Below are 22,641 nucleotides of genomic sequence, written 5' to 3'. Positions count from 1 at the left end.
GTATTAAGTAGCCTCTATATTCCATGGGAGGGGGTGGATGGGGAATCCCAATCGTATGACATATGACATATTTGAGCAATGCATGATGAGCCCTGTAGGAAGAGAAGATAAATAAACATAAATCTACAAAATTAAATTCTGTGAATTCTGTCAAACAGGTGAGGCTGAGATATGCAATACTGAACTGCAGAATATTATAAAACAGAATAATAACATATTAAATGCTAATCTTAGGTCCCTTTAAAACATGAGTTTCTTTTTTAGAGGTCAGCGGTGTGGCACTGACATCTAGTGGAGAACAGTAGCACTGCAATTGAATAAGCCTTACCAACATTATTATTTTAGTTATTACTTTAATTAGTAGTAGTACTGTTATTTATGTTGGTCTATCAAGCGGAAATTACTACAAATTAATTTACTTAAAATTAATTCAAAGTCTTGATTAATTTGGTCCCATTTAGAGTCTGAATGGCTAAAATCAGTTCACTTTGGGCAATCCATGTACCCATCATGCATTTCTACATCCTCCAGGCAAGCGTCCAGCAAAACATCTGGGGCAGCATCACCGCTCGACCCAGGATTCTGCTGGTACCCCTCTGAGCAAGGCTGAACCTCATTATGGAAGTTAGAGGTGAGGAACATAAATCTACTGTTGCACAAGAGGACTTCAAATCCCATGAGCCCCTGGTGTACAGAAGAACATGCTGGAAATGTAGGATAAGGGACACTGTCTTTTGCCTGGTTCTCTTCAGTTAAGTGGGGCGATCCAGTCGCACCACACTCCTCCTGGGACGTCTGCTGGTGTGGTGAAGCGCTGTTGGCAGCAGAGGGCGCTGTGGCATCTTCATATTCCCACTCACTGCAAAAAACAAGATGTTCAAGTCACAATCAGAGAATTTATTGTGAGGAGAATTGCCACTCATAACTGTTTTCAGAGTATAAACATTTTTTAAATGTTTTAATTAATTTTTTACTTTTTAATTCAAATTTGATTTTCTGTCTTAATGTGAACAGAGTCTATACTGTGTTAGTCCTAAATGATGATAGATAGATAGATAGATAGATAGATAGATAGATAGACAGATAGATAGATAGATAGATAGATAGATAGATAGATACTTTATTAATCCCAAAGGAAATTTAGCAGCCAGTAGCAGTCACACAACACAGGACAGTAATAATAATAGGGGTGAAACAATATAAAAAGTCTACAGGCATATATACAAATAGAAATATACAAAAATATACTGCAATAAGATCTATAACCTCAGATGAAAAAGGCAGTGCAATAACAACTGTACAAGGAGGTGCAGGTAACGGCATATAACGATAATACTGAATAAATATGTGTAGATATTGGTACTGAAATAAAGTGTCTAGGTGTGGAGTGTCCAGATGTGCAAGATGCGTGATATGGTGGTACAGAAAGTGTCCAGTAAGGTGTCCATATATGCAGATAGATATAATAAACCTATGATCTAACATGAGATTCAGATTCAGTCCTCATCTCTCCTCTTCCCTCTTCTTCTTCTTCTGGCCCCACTGGGAAAAGTTGAAGAGCCTAATGGCTCTGGGGACAAAGAATCTCCTGAATCGGTCGGTTGAGCAGCTCTGTGACAGCAACCTGTGCAGCGGGTGGCCATCGTTTTCCATATTGGAGAGCAGTTTGTGCAGTGTCCTTCTCTCAGCCACCTTGACCACAGAGTCCAGTTCCACACCAACCACTGACCAGCTTGTCCAGTCACATCTCGTCTCTTTTTCATGCTTCTGCCCTGCACACCACAGCATAAAAAAGACAGCTGGCAACCACGCTCTCATAGAACATCTGCAGGAGCTTCCTACAGATGTTAAAGGACCTAAGCCTCCTCTGGAAATAGAGCCGGCTTTGCCCTTTCCGATACAGGATGTCTGTGTTGGCTGACCAGTCCAACCTATCATCCAGCTGCAGTCTGAGATACCTGTAGGTCATAACCCTCTCCACTTCAACCCCCTCAATAGAGACTGGCTGTGAGAGTGGCCTAGCCTTGCGAAAGTCCACCACCATCTCCTTGGTCTTGGAAGTGTTCAGTAGGAGGTTGTTCCTATGGCACCATCAATACCTAATGTCAGTTAAAGTTTTGATATGTGGGAGATGTTTGGTCTATTACAGGGGTCGGCAACACGCAGCTCTGGAGCCACATGCGGCTCTTTTACTAACCTCTTGCGGCTCCACAGCAGAAGTAGATCTTTAAGTAAAAATAAAATAATCCTCTGTTGCAGCAGCATGAAGCTTTGCTGAGCCTTCTAACACACAGCTACAACAATAAATTGTCTTAAACGTTGAAGTTAATTCATAAACAGTTGGCCTTAAACACTGCGAATTTACCCTTTAACCCTGAAGGTTGGCATACAGACTGCTGGTCACACAGCAACGCAGACAACAATCACACCTAGCTAGCAGCTACGAAAAGGCAAAGAAGAACAAGATTTAAGACGAACATCGATAATTTAGAGATGAATCGACAGACTTATTTGAACTTATAGTCACTCCAGCTGGTTTCCTGATACCTTTAATCCGCAACGAGAAACTGTCAAACACTAAAAAGTCATTAAGGTGAAATCAGGTTCTCATTTGCCAGATTCTTGTTTGAATTTTCCTGTTCCACCTTAAATGGTGCAGCAGTTACAGGCACTATTTAAGGTGGAACAGGAAAATTCTAAGAAGAACCTGGTGAACAAGAAGCTGACCTCAGTCTCGTACAAAATTGAACGTTGAGAGACATTTTAGAAAGTATTCCACTTTTACAGAAAAGTTTCCTGCTTGAGATGCAAGAAAAGCAGCTACAGCTGAGCTAAAGCTTAAAGCAGAGCAAAGTAAGTCTGTGTTTTTGTTGATATTATATTTTTTAGCCTATACTAGAACATCAGCACATACTGAGACACACTTACAGCCAAGATGGTAAAACGGTACTTCAATAAAATTGACATAATATGTGGTGGTTCCCAAAGTTGATTGATTGTTGAAAGGACACAATGGCTCTTCTTAACATTTAGGTTGCCGATCTCTGGTCTATTCAAAATTCAAGCACATTATTAATGAATGCAGTTTAGTAAATTTATACAGTTTTTAAAACATGGCAAATTTCATGGCATATTTCATTTTTTTCCTGCTTTTTCACGAAATTCTTTGTCCACACCAACAGCATTTTTGAAAGTCTCTACATGAGCATGCCAGCCCAGCAGGGGGGCATAATATCGCAAAAGATTTGATGTCGTACCCCTTTAAAAGACCTCTGTGTAAAATATAGAGCGGGACAGGAAGCTGAAGCGAATATTTTCACATTAACAGTGTGATGGCAGCGTGTTGCAAATACAGTAACTTTAACCTGTAGGGTTTCAAAAAGATTCAAAGTATGATTTTGCTTAAAAAATAAAAGCTCTAAAAAGTGAAAGATAACCTACCGTTTGTTGCCATGGCTACACTACCGTTTTAGAAATGTCCACACGGTCCTGATCAGGCAGAGAAGATAAGGTTTTCTAGCTTTTCAGCCCTTTTGAATTATGGACTTAGGATTTATTTCAGATCTTTTGGTCATCGAGTCAGGAGTTTCTTGATATTACTTTTCATCACATTGCCCAGCTCTAGTTTGAATGCATCATTTTGCACTGCCGGCATTATAGGGACGTTGCAGGAAGGCAAATCTGCAGATTTGGTAACAGGGGGGACGTTTGGTGACTTGTGGTAAATGTGGCTCTCCTGTCGATTTTCTCCTGAATAATATGTGGTTCCTTAGCTTTTGTCTGTGGTGAATACCACAAGCCCTCCTACCCCCAAGTCCACCATGAATGCCCTCACTTAGGATTAATCCTACCTCACCCTGTGGCAGGGAATAAGATCCACGTTTACAGGTCATGTTGAAAACATGTCAATCTACACACATTTTAACACTGAAATCCTGTTTTTACAAATCATTGCTTAAATGAGAAATTTTCACCTACAGCCATTTGATGAAGCATGATATAACAGAAAACAGGATTTAATGGACCAGGCGATCTTCTTCCATTGCTCCAAGGTCAAGTACCAATGTTTGTGTGCCCATTGTAGGTGCTTCTGACAGCAAACAGGGGTCAGCATGGGCACTGTGACTGGTCTGCTGCTATGCAGCCCCATATGCGACGGTATATTGTTACACATTCCTTCCATAACAATCATTTCAAATTTCTGTGATTTGTGTCACAATAGCCCTCCTGTCGGTTCAGACCAGATGGGATAGCCCTTGCACATTAATGAGCCCTGGGTGCCCAACACCCTGTCGCCTGTTCATGGTTTATCCCTCCTCCTTTCGCATCAAAATACTGTTTTATACACCAATCAGGCATAACGTTATGACCACCTCCTTGTTTCTACGCTCATTGTCCATTTTATCAGCTCCACTTACTATATAGGAGCACTTTGTAGTTCTACAGTTACAGACTGTAGTCCATCTGTTTCTCTGCATAATTTGTTAGCCCCCTTTTACCCTGTTCTTCAGTGGTCAGGACCCCCATGGACCCTCACAGAGCAGGTACTATTTGGGTGGTGGATCATTCTCAGCGCTGCAGTAACACTGACGTGGTGGTGGTGTGTTAGTGTGTGTTGTGCTGGTACGAGTGGATCAGACACAGCAGTGCTGCTGGAGTTTTTAACACTGTGTCCACTCACTGTCCACTCTATTAGACACTCCTACCTTGTCAGTCCACCTTGTAGATGTAAAGTCAGAGACGATAGCTCATCTGCTGCTGCACAGTTTGTGTTGGTCATCCTCTATTCTCAGACTATTCTCAGTCCAGCAGTGACACTGAGGTGTTCACAAACTCCAGCAGCACTGCTGTGTCAGCACTGCTGTGTCAGAGAAACAGATGGACTACAGTCTGTAACTGTAGAACTACAAAGTGCACCTATATAGTAAGTGGAGCTGATAAAATGGACAACAAGCGTACAAACAAGGAGGTGGTCATAATGTTATGCCTGATCAGTGTAAATCATTACTAAAACAAATAATTTTCACCTACAGCCATTTTAGGATTAAATTCGTGCTCACAACTTGAATGAGGCCCCTGGTCCCAACTGTATGTCATTCAGTGCCAGAAACCAAATAATCGAGTCTATTTGAGGTCAGTGAACAACTGAACCAGTTTGAGGCAAGTGTGCGATAATTTAGGCCATTAGCACGATGCTAATTGGTAGAGAAGCAAATGTGAGCCACAAAACATGTCTTGGCTGACCAACATTTGTGAAAAGTGGAACATTCTGTAAATTTGATTCACCCTAAAATGAGAACCGTCCTCCTGAAATCTTGCTGTGTGAATTGCAGGCCTAATCCGTGTGCATACATAAGGCTCTAGTTTAATAGTGACTCACAGTGTATGAAGATTTAGCTGCTTGAGGTCCCCCAGCACGCACACTTCGCTGATACACGGATCGTCCACCTCCGTGTAGGACGACAGCCGCTCACCGTGGGCCTGCAGGGGCGGAGCAAATCACTTAACTACAGCCGCTGAGAGCTGACCATACTGAAATAACATTCACACATTTTGTCATATTTCAGCCTACTGTCTTATGTTTTCTTCAATTTTCATCATTCGGATTCTCATGTTTCCAACAATACTGAAAGGCACAAGGCACCCCATGATTACACGCTTCCATAATGTAATTATATACAGTAGCACTGCATATAAATATCTATTATATGTTTTGTAAGTGTGAAGTGTGGTGAGAGAAACTGACCTGGCAGACTGCCTTCAGCGCTTTACTCTGAAAAGGAGAGGGGAGAGATACCTCCCACACTTTCACCTTCCTGAGAGAGACAGAGAACGAGAGAAGGAGAGAATAATTCTTATTAATCATCAGAGAAACGCTACAGTAAATAACTAATAATATGTAATAAATAACTTTATACAACAGTTAGTTCCGGCCACGCAAGCTGATTGGTTGAGAAGCGTTCTAGCTGTGCTGTTATTTTGCCATAACATTATGTTTTTTTCATAAACACTATCACTCCGCTCAGACGCCGTTGCTAAGCAACGACTTTGACAGCTGTAGGAGGCACTCAAGCCATTTGAACGTTTTTACTTCTTACTTTGCCACAAACAGAAAACGGACACTTTTAAGATCACATTTGACCGACAGCCGATTTGGTCAGACTCTGAAGATGAGACGACACTAAATTCCCAAACTGTCGTCACCACTGAGCAGCTTTTCAGTCGGCAGCTGTGACAGAAGAACAGCTGAACAACCTGGAATCAGCCAGAAATGAACCCAGTACCAAACAAAATGGGCTGTAAGATGCTTTACAGACTGGCTGGAACAAAACAACATTAATATTGATCTGGCAAAAACTGTCAAAACTGAGCTAAACTTGATATTGCGGCAGTTTTATGGCTCAGTCCGCACTTCAAAAGGCGAGACTTACAGCAGACTGTGCAGCGAGTGAGCCTTCGGCTGATGCCTGCGACCAAATCACAGCCGTGATGTTATTTCGCACTAACACACTCCCTCTTCTGTTCTATTGCTTAATTAATTACCATTTTACCAAGTTCAGCCAAAAATTAAATGTAGTCAAGCTAAGACATGTTTGGTGTCTGAAGTTTGCTGAAGGAGCTACGGGAGCTAATGTAGCTAACAAGTAATGAAGGCTTATCTCCCAGCAATTAGCACTGAACAAACTACATGCCATCTTCACATACTTAACTCAAACTGTGGCATTCTAGTGTAGAACTAGCATTTAAAATGTGATATTCTGTAGCCCTGCTTTGTCCCTCGGCCTCATCGGTTTTAAAGATTTCACGATTCTGTATAATCATGTTTTTGTCCATCACTACAATACCCTGCCTTGTCCTTATGTGTCTTTTGTCTCTTCTTGTTTACATTCTCCCTCGTGTCTCTAGCCATGTGCTCTTGTTTTTGTTTTGGTTTTCTTGTTACACTACTGTATCATTCCCTGCACCTGTGTCTTGTCTATTGCCATCATCTCTGACTGTTCTCAGGTGTTCCTTGTTTGTCTTACCCTAGTGCACACCGATGCCAAAACATTATGACCACCTGCTTAATATGCTGTTGGCTCTTCATATGCCACCAGAACAGCTCTGATCAGCCAAAGCATGGACTCTGAAGGCCTCGGAGGGTGCCCTGTGGTATCTGGCACCAAGACTTGGCAGCAGATCCTTTAGGTCCTGTAAGTTGCAAGGTGGAGTACTTCTCACAGATGCTGTGGCAGGTCATTATACTGCTGCCCTCATGGAATAACATTGCCAAAAAGGAGTGTACCTAGTCTGCAACAAGGTCTAGGTAGGTGGCATGTGTTACACTGACATACACATGAATGCCCATATCAAGTGTTTCCCAGCCGAACAATGCCCAGTGCATTACACTCCCTCCACCTCCAATGTCTTCTTCCCAAAGTGCATCCTGGTGCCATCACTTCCCCAGGTAAATGGCCCACAAGTACCCAGCTGTCCACGTAATGAAAGAGAAAATGGGACTCACTGGACCAGGTGATCTTCTTCATTGCTCCAAGGTCTAGTACCAGTGTTTGTGTGCCCATTGTAGGCGCTTTTGATGGTGGACAAGGGTCAGCACGGGCACTCTGACTGGTCTGCAGCTATGCAGCCCCATACATGGCAGGGTACGATGCACTGTGTGTTGTGACACGTTCCATCCCCCACAGTCATTTAAAATTTCCGTGACTTGTGCCACAGCAGCCCTTCTGTCACTTCGGACCAGATGGGATAGCCCTCATTACCCTTGTGCATCGATGAGCCTTGGGTACCCAACACTCAGTCACCGGTTCATGTTTTATCCCTCCTCAGGACTGTCAGTAGGTATTCACCACTGCTGACCAGGAGTACCTCACAAGCCTTGCAGTTTTGAGATGCTCAGACCCAGTCGTCCAGCCATAACAATTTGGCCCTTTTCAAAGTCGCTTGGGTCTTCGTTCCTGCCCATTTCTCCCACATCCAACTACGAGAACCAACTGTTCGCTTACCGTCTAATCTCCCAGACTTTGACATGCACTGTTTTTCCCGAGACAGATTAGCCTTGCCTTGTTTCTATGTTTTGTAGCCTTTTACTCTTAGTGGTAGTTCCTAGTCTTCCTGTCCCTTTTGTTTCATGTCATAGATTAATTATGGTTACCCTGTAGACTTCAATAAACTGAGCCACTTGTGCCTGCATCCTGTCCCCTAGGTTACATGCTTACCACCATGGCAATAAAGAAAGGCACTGATGTGGAGGCTAATAAGTACAGACATGATACCTGGATACCTTAGCTGTCTGGGTTCCTTCTGCATGAGCCAGCAGGTGAGAAAAAAAGATCCCTAAAATCCCCACCGGAGCCATAGTAGATTTACAGAAGATCCTCCTACCTTTAATATACATCAGGCATGTCAAACTGGGGACCTTCCGGGCCAAAGTGCTCCGGAGATTAGCGTTTACCCTCACCTAGTGCTCTGAATTCAGTTCATGAAGGCCTTGCTATTCAGCAGATGAGCTTAATCAGATGTGTTTAATGAGGCAGTGTGCTGAAGTCTGCAGTGTTTTGGCCCACAAAGACTGAAGTCTGACAAGTTATATACATTATCAGAAAGGCATTTTCGTAATATTTGAACTGAAAAACTACAGTCTGTTTATGACGGGTTTTCATTTTGCTCCTTTAAGCAATCTCAAATAGACTTGCATATGAGGTTTCTGACAGTGTAACACACACTATTCTCCATAAACATGGACAGAAGTATGTTTTAGCTGAAAACACAAGTAGAGACCACACAAACAAGTGTGGTTTAATCTATTTAGGTATGTAGTTTGCACAAACAGCCAAAGAAGCAAACTTTACACACCAAACATGTCTTGGCTGGTTAAGGGAAAATAGTATGTTTTACTAAACTATCACTTTGGTACTCGTTGGATGAAAAAGCCGCTGAAGCTGGGCTCGAGTGAATGTGTTTGTGTTCACCTGTGAAAGGTCAGGAGAGTGAAGTACGTCAGAATCACAGTAATAGACACACTCGCAGCCAAGAGGAAATACACCCGGGACACACCCGATGCAGGAGCTGCATACAAACAGACACATACCGAAGCCGTTTTAGAGGAGCCGGGCCGCCTTCTGCTTCTCTCGTTCGGCAGATCATTCTACCGAATCGGTGTTCAAAACACATTTCAGACTTTTAACTGATCTGGACTTTAGACTTAAATCCTTTTGTTTTGAGTGACTCTATATGTTAAATAATTTATTCTATTCAAATACATGATTAAACAGTCCATTTTGTCACTACCAAAACAATCATAACACTACCGAAGCTTTACCAAATATTTCAGTAGTGACTGTTTCGGTTGTGACAATTTTAGCTCATTTTGAGCAGAACTCAAAAACATTAATAAATGACTAGCAAACGCAGCTTTGAACAGATGCACACAAATCTTCAAATCATCAAATTTTTCATTAAAACACAAAAAAATACTTAATTGCTGAAAATGTGTGTTTCAGTAGTGACAATTCTTAATGTTCCACACTGATTTTCAGACTTTGGGACACATTTACTTCAAAACAATGGAATCTAACTGCTCACCATGTGGTCATAAGGGACAGGGATGCAGTCTCACATTCTGCTCTAAAATAAGGCTCCACCTATGGACTAAAACTCTGTGTTTCGGTAGTGACATGAAAACATGGGATAGCAATTTTTAATAAAGCTTTTTCTATTTAAAAATCAAAAAAATCAAACTCAGGACTTCAGAAGAAATTAATTTTAAAAAATGTAATTAATATTTTTACAAATGTAAATTTAGGGCTTAGGGTTTGGGACAGACACCTCCCAACACAAAGTACCATATAAATGATTTTGCATATATTTAACTTATTACTATCTCCATTAATGCTGTGGGCTTAAATATATCATGAAAGGGCATTTCTGACTAGCTAGCATGTTTCGCTTGTGTTACTGATTTTACTCTGGATGTTACAAGAGCAAGGACTAGCTGGGTTTGGGGGCGGGTCCAGCACCAAATGTTTTACCGGCTGTCCCCAGACAGGTAACTACTAGCTAAAATGCACCTTCAGCTTTTATGGTGCCAATGAAATTCTGTACATTGCTAGTTTTAAACTAGCTACTCTGAGTGTGTGGTTTAGGATCGACTTATACCCTAACTTAAGACCAAACAGCTGGTACAGCTGGCAAAGGGCTACATACACACACAGTATGAATACACTCATTACACAGTCATTACAAACTTGTCCTGTACAATAAAACAATAAATTATTAGTTCATTACTCATTAGTGACAGACTTTCATTGAGGTACGTTCGCAAATAGTGGTTTGCTTCTGTTTCTTTATACGCCTCAAAGGCTTGAACTTTCAGTACACTAGGTGGCGCTGTGTGCTTTTTACAGCAAGACGTGTGATGTGTAACAGGACTGGATGGGTTAATATGTGCGTAAAGGTGGTCTTACTCTTACCAGGACGGGTTGTCCAGTGGACCGGTTCTGACCAGTCTGAGGGATATCCAGCATACCGAGCACCCCGACCTGTACGGGAGCTCACGATGCAGCGCACCTGAGCCAGGTAATGAGTGGAGCTGAAGAGAGACCGCTCCGCCATAACACAGACACTAACACCAGGCAGGAGACGCAGCGTCTCCACGTCCTCCTACAGATAGAGGGACATACATATAGATAAATAGAAAAACAGAAACTTTATCTTTTTATACCTGAAGGAAACTGCAGAGTTACAACCCCAACAGAAAGAACTGCACAAATCAGCAACATATAATAGAAGTAAAAAAAAAATGGATGCAATTGACAAGATACCTAATATAAACTACACTATGGGTTTACAGATGTGGTGGGTTGGGTGGGTTGCAAGGGTGGGAAAACATCCTTGTGTCACCAAGTTTAATCCCTAAACAAAGATTAAATCTCATTTTAAAAACTCAATATTGTGTTTTTTAATGGTTAACTTATCTTGGACGGCTTATTATGACTGTATAGATATATTTATATATGATAATTGTGCTAAATATGTGCAGGTTAGTTAGAATTAGAGTTCACATTTCTTCCTTTGAAGACAGATTCTCAGTACAGGTTTGTAAGTCATGAATGAGCTTGAACCTGTCACAGTTTGAAATACTGCAATATATTAACGAGAGGATGTTCCAGGTACCAAAAAGAGCCATTAGACGCAGTATGAAACCAGTGCTTAAGCCCCGAATGCTGACGAGAGCCCAGACAGTGGCTCAAATCCGTGCTGCCGACGCCAAATCAGCTCCAACTTGCTCTTGTAAAAGGAAGTATAAGCGATGAGCAGAGAGGAAGAACTTCTCATTCCACTGTGGTCAAAAGTGAAGAGTGGTCTGGCAGCTGGGAAGGTAGACATTAGCACTACATGTTAGCATTAGCTTAGCGAGAAGGCCTAAACAGGTTTACACGCAACCATGCAGGTTCATTTCAGCTCACTGAAGCCTTACTGGTGCAAGTTTATAGAATAAAGACTTAAATCTGAGCGTGTAAAGCTGTGTTTTTGAGCGCGGGGCTCTTAGCTTAAGCTGCGTTTGCTTCAGCATCCTTGTTAGCCTTAAAAGCTGGCATTAACTTAGCAAGAAGGCCTAAACAGGTTTACACACAACCACACAGCTTCGTTTCAGCTCACTGAAATCAAACTGACGCAAGTTTGGAGATTAAAGACTCAAAAGAATCTGGGTGAGTAAAACTGTTTTGTATGCAGAGCTGTTAGCTTAAGCTATTTTTGCTTCAGTATCCTCAGTATCACTATAAACTAGCATTATCTTAGCAAGAAGGCCCAAAATGCTTTGTGTGCTACTTTTGCCTCAGTATCCTCCTTAGCTTTAGAAGCTAACATTAGCTCAGGGAGAAGGCCTTAACAGCTTTACACACAACCACACAGCTTCGTTTCAGCTCACTGAAATCAAACTGACGCAAGTTTGGAGATTAAAGACTCAAATCTGAGTGAGTAAAATGTTTTTTTTTTATGCAGAGCTGTTACCTTGAGCTATTTTTGCTTCACTATCCTCAGTAGCACTAGAAACTAGTATTAGCTTAGCAAGAATGCCTTTACACACAAACATGCAGGTTCATTTCAGCTCATTAAAGCTAACGTTTAAAGAATAAAGACTCAAACTGGAGCGGGAAAAGCTGTGTTTTTGTGTGCAGAGCTGTTAGTTTAAGCTACTTTAGCCTTAATATCCTCCTAAGCTAACGTTAGCTCAGGAAGAAGGCCTAAACAGCTTTACACACAACTACACAGTTTCATGTTAGCTCATTAAAGCTAGCATTTTTGTCTGTGGAGCTGTTAGCTTAACGTACTTTTAATTCATATCCTTGTTAGCATCAGAGGCTAAAGCCAGCTTAGTGAAAAAGCTAAACCACCAGCAATTCCTGCTCACTGCCACCGCACTGAGGCAAGTTTAGAAGATAACAAATCTGAGCGAGTGAAATCGAGTGACTGGTTAATCTAGGTTTATTGTGCAACTAATCCAGGTAAATGACTTACATGTAACCCCAAAAATTAAAACTAGGTTTAAGGTTTAGTGCTGAATTAATAGATAAACCTTGATTTAATCCAAACTCAATCTTGTTTATAAGTTCTGTTCGTAAGTTATATTTACATTTAACTTGACAGAGCACAAAGAGAGAAATGAAAAAGAGGGAAAAGGTTGAATATAGAAAGGAAAGGAAAAAGGAAGGAGAGAGAGAGAGAGAGAGAGAAACAGACAATATGAAGAGGAGGGGTGATCAGAAGACACGCACATGCAGGACGTTACTCACAGGTGAGTTTGTGCTCCAGTATCTGAGCTCAGAGGCGATGGGTACAGTTCGGTATTTGGGGAAGGTCCAGTTCAGAACCCAGTCCTCTCCAATTAACTCCACACTCAAACCCACTGGAGCTCCAGGCTCAACTACAGCACAGAGAGAGAGAGAGAGAGAGAGAGAGAGAGAGAGAGAGAGAGAGAGAGAGAGAGGACAACTAAGTAATAACAACAGCAACAACACTGACAATAAGAACAATAAAATAATTATAATTGTAATTCTTGAATCTCTCACTGGCAAGTGATACTAAATGTCAGTAAAGCTACTGAACTGAATAGACCTCATCATTCTGTAGTTGGTTTCATGCCTATATTAGGAACTCTGGGTCTGAATAGTTTTCATTTGCTATCACTACAACAACAAGTCACAAAAAATCAAGGCAATGCACTCAAATATATCAGTTAATACCCTTGTTAGCTGTAAAAGCTAGCGTCAACTTAGCGAGAAGGCCTAAACAGCTTTATATCATTTTTCTAGCTTACTGAAATCTCACTGATGCCGTTTCATTAAAGCTAACATTTAGAGAATAAAGACTCAAACTTGAGCGGGTAAAACTGTGTTTTTGTGTGCAAAGCTGTTAGTTTAAGTTACTTTTACCTCAATATCCTCCTTAGCTTTAAAAGCTAACATTACGTTAGCGAGAAGGCCTCAACAGCTTTACGCACAACCACACAGCTTCATTTCAGCTCACTGAAATCACACTGACACAAGTTTGGAGATTAAAGACTCAAATCTGGTTGAGTCAAACTGTTTTTGTATGCAGAGCTGTTGGTTTAAGCTATTTTTGCCTCAGTATCCTCAGTAGCACTAGAAACTAGCATTAGCTTAGCAAGAAGGCCTAAACAGCTTTACACACAAACACGCAGGTTCATTCCAGCTCATTAAAGCTAACATTTAGAGAATAAAGACTAAACCTGGAGCGAGTAAAGCTGTGTTGTTGTGTGCAGAGCTGTTAGTTTAAACTACTTTTACCTCAGTATCTTCCTTAGCTTTAGAAGCTAATGTTAGCTCAGGGAGAAGGCCTTAACAGCTTTACATACAACGACACAGCTTTGTTTCAGCTCACTAAAATCACACTGATTAAAGTTTAGAGACTAAACACTTGATAGTCTAAGTAGTTTTCATCTGCTATCATTACAGCAACAAGTCACAAAAAATTGGTAATGTTGATTAATTGTTGCAGCCCTGTAACAGTAATTACAGTAGCACCAAACCTAAAACTACAAAGCCCCATGAAAAATGGGGTCAAATCATCAGAGAACTGTAATTTATGTCAGAGAATGAAATGGGACACTCGTATGCTGTATGTTTTGAACCATCGCAGCATTACTATAAGTGTTAGGCTGCTGCTATTATGTTGATACACACTGTGCTTGTAAGCCTGGATGATGCTGGTTCGAGGTTGTGGCCTGAGATCCAGCAGCAGCAGTTCAGCTTCAGACACGGAGAACAAACAAGAAAACCTCACGACATCATCACCATCATCATCACGGCCTTCCTCCAACCCTGCACAACACCACTCTGATCTGGGAGAGATTTACAATTTAAAAATGCTGATGTACACACAGCAATCCTCACTGACAAAAAAGTAAAAATGAATAAACACATAATATATAAATTGTTAAAATGAGATACAAACTAAATTTTAAAAAAGTTGAGACTGTATATCAAATGCTAATGAAAACAGACAGCAGTGATTAGTAAATTGTGTCTGGAATATGTTCTTTATATCTTATTGGTACTTTCACAGATAGGCGATTTACCCACTAATACCCCACCGTACCATAACAGACCCTAGCTTTTCAACTTTATGCTGGTAACAATCTGGATGTTCCTTTATGTTAACCGGGAGAACACAACGTCCATTATTTCCAAAAACAATGTGAAAGGTTGACTCGTCAGACCACAATACACATTTCCACTGTGCATCTGTCCATTTCAGATGAGCTCCAGCCCAGAGAAGTCGGTGGCGTTTCTGGACATCGTCGATAATGACTTCCACTGTGTGTAGTACTGCATTTGTGGATGCAGCAATGAACAGTGTTTATTGACAACAATTTGTCAAAGGATTCCCAAGCCCATGCAGTGATATCCTTCAGGGAAGCATGCAGGGTTTTAATTCAGTGCCGTCTGAGAGATCGAAGGTCACAAGCACTCAGTTGAGGTTTTCGGCCTTGCTTTTTATGCAAAGATTTTCTGAATCTTTTGAAAACACTCGTTGAGGAACGTTGTTCTTAAACAGTTGGACTGTTCCCTGATGCTGGGGTGAGCCTCGACTAATCCTTGCTTATATAAAGGACTAGGTCTTTTCTAGGTGCTCCTTATATACCCAAGCATGGTTACATTACCTCCTTTAAAATCGTTTCTGAACATTTAACAGTGTTCCTAGTCTTAAATCTCTCCTGTCCAAACTTTTTTGGAGCATGGCTTGCAGGCTTCAACTTCATTTACGAACGCCACTAAGTGACATTCTTCCCTTTTGTATATCTGTTTTTCAGTACTGTTTTATTTAAAGGCTTAAACTTGAAGTCTGTCTTATTATTGTAGCGATAGCCTGTTAGCCAGCTAACTTTCTGCTACCTGTCCAGCCTGCTAGTGAGGGCTGAATATAGCCAATTATTAAGAGAATATAATGTGTAAAAAAAGTTAGGAGCAACTGGCAGTTTATCATCTGGCTGCATTTAATAGACACAGATTATAATGCTAACTTTTGGTCCTTTTCAAGAAGTCATTATGAAGCCACATTCTTATGCCTGCTGAAGCTCTTTGGTATTTATGCTTTTAGAATTGCTGTTCTTGCTGTAATTTCATCATCACTTGGCTGTACTGACAGCCCCAAACTGCACGTTGTCCCAGTAACGCCCAAAAGACGTTTAATGAGACAAAATAATAACTTTAAAATTGAGCACACTTTCTTTGACTTTGCAAAACTTCGTAACGATACTTCCGTTCCCCAACTGAACATTTCACCCATAATCACAAAACACGGGTCACATGAAAAATACGGTGTATCCAGAAGAAAGATGAAGAAAAAGTAAGTAAGGAAAGGCCAACCCCACCCAAATGTCATTGTCCACCACAATGTTTCCCAGTAGACATAGTCACATGCGACTCATGCAGACATCGCCCAACCCTATTACATACTACATTCTTTAAAATAGAAGTCAAACTACATTTAAACATCACTGCTTTAGAATTGATGTATGTACACTGACCAGCCACTTCATTAAGTACTCTGATGCGTCTGATCCACTCATACCAGCACAACACACACGAACACACCCACACCACGTCAGTGTCAATGCAGTGCTGAGAATGATCCACCACCCAATAACATCTGCTCTGTGGGGGTCCTGACCATTGAAGAACAGGGTCACAAAGTATGCAGAGAAACAGATGGACTACAGTCTGTAACTGTAGAACTACAAAGTGCACCTATATAGTAAGAGGAGCTGATAAAATGGACAATGAGTGTAGAAATAAGAAAGTGTACTTAATGAATTGGCCAGTTGGTGTATATATGGTAGCTTTCTCTCTCTCTCTATCTATCTGTCTGTCTCTCTCTCTCTCTCTCTCTCTCTCTCTATATATATATATATATACACATTTGTAGTTCTACAGTTACAGACTGTAGTCCATCTGTTTCTCTGCATACTTTGTTCGCCCCCTTTTACCCTGTTACCCTGTAAAATGGACAGAGTGTAGAAACAAGGAGGTGGTCATAATGTTATGCCTGATCGGTGTGTGTATATATATTTATATATATATATATATACATAGAGAGAGAGAGAGAGAGAGAGAGTAATAAGGCTGCTTCAAAATAAAACACACACTGACTCACTCACATCGTGTGTGGGTGTGTGCGGTAGCTCAGGTTGTAGAGGATAAACTGTGTCAGTTCTCTCTTCATCTCCCAGCTGCACCTCACTTCGCTCTCTCCATCATACACACAGTGCAGGTTAAAGGGTCCTGGCAGGCTGTCTGATACACACACACGCAAACACTTTACTTCGCCTTTGCACTCATAATTACAGTCATAAGCAAAAGTCTTAACACCCCCCAGACAAATGGCATTTTGTTGATTCTGAAAACAATTGCCTACAGCCTTGTGATGCACTGGAGAAGTGGTGAAACTGTGCATTGTGTCCGTAGTGAGTGATGCTTGACGCTTCCATTTCACACTAACAGCACTTACAGTTGTCCAGGGCAGATCTAGTAGTGCAGACATTTCACAAACTGACTTGTGACAGAGGTGGCATCCTATGACAGTGCCAAGTCACTGAGCTCTTCAGTATGACTCACTGTACCGCCAATATCTGTCTAGGGAGATGGCATGGCTGTGTCCTGATTTTATTCACCAGCCAGAAATAGTTGTGGCTAAAACACCGGAACCAGCCACATAGTGTAAAATTTGCCATAACTTTTGCACAGATTTTGCCACATTTATGTTTGTTTCCCCAATACGTTATAGGCAGCAGATAAAGTAATTATTAATAAATCAAGTAAATAAGTAATCGCGCATTAAAACAACTTATTTTCACTTATAAAATCTTTTTTTTAACATACATTTTTTACATAAAAATTGGTACATTGTGACATTATTTCTTTATTGCAAATACACTGCACAGTTTTCTAGGTATTTTGCCTTTTTTCTGAATTTAACATGTTGGCACATCTTAATTTTTTTTCCCATATTCTTGGTTAGAGTCTTAAACACGTGGGCTTTAGAGAGTGGGTCGGTGGTGCTGGGTCATTGCATTCAATTAATTCAAATGTGCTCACTAGGTGTCCCCAAACTTTTGACCTGTAGTGTATATGCACATATTTCCTCTTTGCCACTCACCTATGTCACTTTTCCTGGACAGTAGAGGGCTCCACCCACTGGCTTCATACTCAGACACCAGCTCGGACACGTCCAACTGATCTGCTCTCCTCTCCTCCTTCAGTCTGTCCTCCATTTTTCTACTGCCCTCCATCATCATCATCATCATCATCCCTCTCTTCCTGTCTTCCCCGCTGGGTTCAGATCTCTCCATCTCAACAGGCTAAACAAAGACAAACGAATACAATTAAACGATTAGTCACATTCCACATACAGTGCAAGTCCAATATCATTTTAGATTTGGAGGGTGAATATACAGTCAGATGCAAAAGTTTGGGCGCCCCGGCCAGATTCCACATTTTGTTGTTTTTCTAAGTGTAAATAAGTCAAAACATCCTCTATAGAGAACACACTGCGGCACATTTTAATACTCAATAACCGCTTATTTGCTGAATTTAACATATTGAGGGGGAAATAAAACAGAAAATGTGGCCTGTGCAAAAGTTATGGCACATTTTATATTTTAGGTTTAATATCTGTCAATTCTTTTCATTCTGATAATTTAATATCATCATTTCTATCATAATTCCAATATGTTAAACCTAGCAAGTAAAGCGAGCAGTAAAATGCCATATTTAGGATTGTTCCCAGTTCAATATGTTTTAAAATATTTTCCCTAGAACTATACTTAGTTCTATATAGTACTATAAGTGATATATAAAGTATATATAGTACTATAAGTACAATATGTACTTTATATATCACATTTTCTCAACCACTGGGCCATGGACCACAAGTGGGCCATAAAGCAGCCTTTGGTGGGCCAGTACTGAGGGGGACCAGTGGTGCGTAGGGGGCCAGTGATAGCTCTTTGCCATATAAATCCATGAAAAATGTACTGAATTAACAATAAAAAGAAACATAAGACCTTTTTAAATGGTGAATAACATTTATAATAAGCCAGGCAATAATAGCACAAAAAGCCCTATTCAGACGGCTTAGTTTTACATGAGGATGTGGAGTAATGCAATTTTTTCAGTTCTATCCCGCCCGAATGCACCATGTCAGTCATGTTTACAGACTGTAAATTTTTATGTCAGTACTGATTCTGGCATTTTTTTACTCGTATTATTAAACAAGTCGTAGAAATAATCCCAGATTATATTATTCCAATGTGAATCGACATAAAAAATGCTGTCATGTTCTGTGAAAAAGGAGTTTCTTAAGTATAAAGGCTGGAAGAAGCGTTTCCTCATGTTCTCTGTGGTTAAATGAAGTCGATATGTACTGTCCTAAACGTAAAAAATTACAGAAAAAAACATTTGATTTCCATTGATATTGACAGCTGGCTGTGAATTTCCAAGTTAACAAAAATGCTAATGACATAGTGCATTCATTTAACCCCTAGGACCCTAAGAAGCAAAACGATAGGTCACTTCTAGCCTTCATACCTTCAGAACGGCAAGCATGACATCATCGAGCTGTGACGTCAGCATCAGTGAGTAACTCGGCTCAGAATATCCTGATATTATTGCTCTGCTGTTTGGCCTTTACATCCCAACAAAGGGTTAAAACAGCAACATGATTCACTCATCAGACTCTGCCTCACCATCCAGAGTGATTTCATCCACCTGTGACCATCCATCAGCCAGCAGTCCAGCTCCAAAATCACCCAAACCCCACTCGCTACTGTTATATTACATCTCTGCTTTTAGCCTTCAGATGATAAACAAAGGGCTTTCAGTTTACATTGATTTTGAGTATAAAAAATATCTGATATTAAATATGCAACTCAATTTGTAATTAAAAATAAAGCCTGTCTTGCTGTGTATCAGTGTTTTAGCACTGAGCATGAATCAAAGAGGACAGAAAATCAATAAAAAAAAATTTATACTACATACTAAGCCTTATTATTCAGTAACTACAGAGACTTCAATGCAAACCAGTAGAGCTATTCTTACTTTACAGAATTGTGTAATAAAACATGTAAGGCATTTTAAGGGTTAAGGAAGTTAGTTTTTTATGTCAGTTTGACGTTTCTATACTCTTTGCCACAGATCAGGCACAACAGTGCGGTTCTCACCCTCGAGTCGGGACGTCCCGAGCTCGGCTGGTAGGTGAGAAGGACATCTGGGGTCCGACGTGAGGCGCTCAGGGCAGAGCTCAGAGCTGAAGTCATGGAGTCAGAGGGTTGAAGGTGTTAAGGAGGGTTTGAGGTCAAGCCAGGTGTGTGTCCAGCCTCCATCGCCCGTGATGTTTACAGGTTGGTCATGGGGACGGGGTCTTCTAGCTGAACAGTCATAAAAGTGGAAATTTGAATATAATAGATCTTTTTACTTTTCACAAAAATAAAAACAACAACAGTCACTTTATTGCTTTTAAGAAGGTAACGGGACATAAATTGAGCTATTAATGGAAAGTGCCTCTGGTTTGATCCTGCATTTGGCTTTAAAAAAGGGTAAACTTAAGAGGTTATTCTCTCTTCTCAGATGGTTTTTTAATGCATTATGGTTAGAGTGTGGGGGGCCACTAGAGTGTCTTGTTCCCAGGTGCCTTGCAAAACCATGATCTGTCCCTGAATTGACCGAACATGTAAGAGGAAAAAAAAAAAGGTATTCTTGTTTACTACAGAACGAAAGTAGAACTTGTAACAGAGTTAACCATCCTATTCCAACCTGAAAGCAATTTACAGGGTCAATTTTGCTCAGAAAAACACTAATATTAGTATAAATATAAATAACATTATAACAGAAAGTGGTCAGTTTATGTATCATAATGTGTGGTCAGGCTAATCAGGGCTTCATTTTGTTAAATCAAGTATGCTGATGATGGAATTTGGACAAATCTGTGCTATAACTGGAGGCACTGAGAAGAAATATGGAACCAAACTTGCAGCTTTTTGCTGTGTTTATGTTTGTTTGCATGTAATCTAATGATATATGGTGTTTTACATGCAAAAAACATACTTACTGCAGAGGAAAATGATTGTAAACAATGTGCTTAGGTACAGTACTATATCATACGGAGGCCCAGAGAGGACGGAGGTAAAAATAAACATTAATTCCAGTGAAGGTTTTGCAGTTCATATGCATGTTTTATTCACGGTCATGATTTCTTAATTCGTTCCCACGATTAACAATCCGATCTCTCGTTTTGTTTTAACTGTGTGCACAATTTCTTTAATTCGCGAGTCCGTTTTTGTAATTTGTGATCACGATTTCATAATTCGTTCTCTCATTTTCTTTTAATTGGCTCATGTTTTCTTTTTAATTGAATGAACATTGCTTTTTTGTTTTTATCCGTGTGCAAACAAAATAAATGTAGTAGATACAGGCCGTGTTATGTGTCCTGTGCAGAAGTAGCAAACAGCTCCCCAAGACTGTCGATTACCAGAATCGAGAGAACAACTTAAAAAATCGTGATTTTCAAATTTGTATCACTGAAGAGAGAGAGAGAGAGAGAGACAGAGAAAGAGAGACACAGACAGAGAGAGAGAGAGAGAGAGAGAGACAGAGAAAGAGAGACACAGAGAGAGAGAGAGAGAGAGAGAGAGAGAGAGAGACAGAGAGAGAGAGAGAGAGAGACAGAGAGAGAGACAGAGAGAGAGAGAGAGACAGAGAGAGAGACACAGAGAGAGAGAGAGAGACAGAGAGAGAGAGAGAGAGAGAGACAGAGAGAGAGATGGCAGGAGGCCTAGAGAAGATTTCTCAGGTCATCTCTGAGTGAAACTGTAAGTAAAGATGCTTCTCTTACAATTTTCTTCAGACTGATCTTAAATATTAAAACTGCTCAGACACTCAAAGCAGCTGTCCATCAGTGCTGGGGAAGCTTCCCCGGGGGCAGCGCTCACACCAGCAGCGACCGGACGCTACAAAGCTGGAATTCATTCAACTGGAGCTGGCGATTTCCAGCGACTGCAGGCAGAGTCGGCAGAGCAACGAAGTCGAACTTTATGCAAATTAGGAGCAAAGCGATGGGCAATTACCACTGGGGCTGCGTCCAGGAACCCTGAAACGTACTGCTTATTCCTACCAATCCTTCTCCTCTCTTCCATGACCTGGAAACCAATTACTTGACATCATCTTACCGGCTGTCCGAATACCAGAGGAGACGAGAGAAGCTGTTCTAAACACCTCCTAGAGGGGCTTCCAAAGGAGGATGCACAAGTATACACTACCCAGGAAGTCGGATTTTAAAGTAACATCACTGTAATGCGTGCCCAGAAAGAGCAGACATACAAGGAGCAATCCAACTACACTTCAAATTCTGTGTTGTGTTTGTGTTTATATATTCTCTGTTCGTGTATTATGTACTTGGTTTAAAATACAATAAAAAAAACAGTAGAGGAGCAGAAAACAACACAAATGTAAATTGGCTGGCACTGTTCAGCAGCTGTGATTGGACGTTTTGGGCCGTATTACAGCAACTTCCTCTCTTTTTGTCTTAAGTTGAGATCTGACAGGTCAAGATAAGATTTTCAAATTCGTATTACAGAAGCAAATTTTATCATAATTTAGAAAGTTTATCTTAACCTACCCGATTGAAGTCGACAATCAACTGTCATGTCTGTTCCCTAGCAACTGACCACATGCGCACAGCTGAAACGTAAACATGTCATAAAATTAATCAAGTTAGTTAGCCAGACAGCTACCGGTACTTATGTAAAAAAGTCAAACAAAACTAAAGCGCAATAAACTTTAAGTTATGAATATTGTAAGAGCGCCCCCTGCTGTGTATTCAGAGCGCTGCCACTCTCCACTTTCAGTTTCAGTTTCCCAAACGCTTTAGCTGAGTGCGCTGATGTTATTCCTCCTAATAAACAGACACACATTCAACTCTGTCTTCTCATTATTCACCACCATCATTGTAATATTTTATCACCAACATTAACACACGAAGGTGATAAGAAGGGACGGTGGAGATCGAGTCTGCAGTGTCTGAGATTTTGAAAATGCTGTTAGAAAAAAAAACTTCAGTGTAGAT

At 40.7% G+C, this 22,641-nt stretch overlaps 1 protein-coding gene across 1 annotated transcript; it reads right to left on the bottom strand.

The window, feature by feature from the left end:
* Positions 1-247: 247 nt before the first annotated feature.
* On the bottom strand, positions 248-22,322 carry LOC118804661. Its single transcript, XM_036565234.1, has 11 exons — positions 22,195-22,322; positions 19,742-19,948; positions 17,680-17,881; positions 16,682-16,817; positions 14,205-14,362; positions 12,795-12,925; positions 10,470-10,659; positions 8,970-9,066; positions 5,747-5,816; positions 5,381-5,481; positions 248-859 (listed from the first exon to the last, which is right to left on the bottom strand). The coding sequence occupies exons 2-11, from the start codon at positions 19,835-19,837 to the stop codon at positions 484-486; spliced, it is 1,557 nt and encodes a 518-aa protein (XP_036421127.1). The 5' UTR covers positions 19,838-19,948; positions 22,195-22,322; the 3' UTR covers positions 248-483.
* Positions 22,323-22,641: the final 319 nt, after the last annotated feature.

This window comes from Colossoma macropomum, unplaced genomic scaffold, assembly GCF_904425465.1.
Source record: "Colossoma macropomum unplaced genomic scaffold, Colossoma_macropomum, whole genome shotgun sequence".
Taxonomy (NCBI): domain Eukaryota; kingdom Metazoa; phylum Chordata; class Actinopteri; order Characiformes; family Serrasalmidae; genus Colossoma; species Colossoma macropomum.
The sequence above is the reverse complement of the archived record's forward strand: the minus strand, read 5'-3'. Positions and strand labels throughout refer to the sequence as shown.

What these genes read in the sequence shown, in the direction of transcription:
- LOC118804661 (XM_036565234.1), bottom strand. Translation starts at nt 19,837, where the DNA reads ATGACTTCAGCTCTGAGCTCTGCCCTGAGCGCCTCACGTCGGACCCCA. An exon ending in CCACTGGACAACCCGTCCTG is followed by an intron (nt 9,067 to 10,469) that starts GTAAGAGTAAGA and finishes GTTTGTATGCAG; the next exon opens with CTCCTGCATCGGGTGTGTCC. An exon ending in CGCTGAAGGCAGTCTGCCAG is followed by an intron (nt 5,482 to 5,746) that starts GTCAGTTTCTCT and finishes CCGCCCCTGCAG; the next exon opens with GCCCACGGTGAGCGGCTGTC.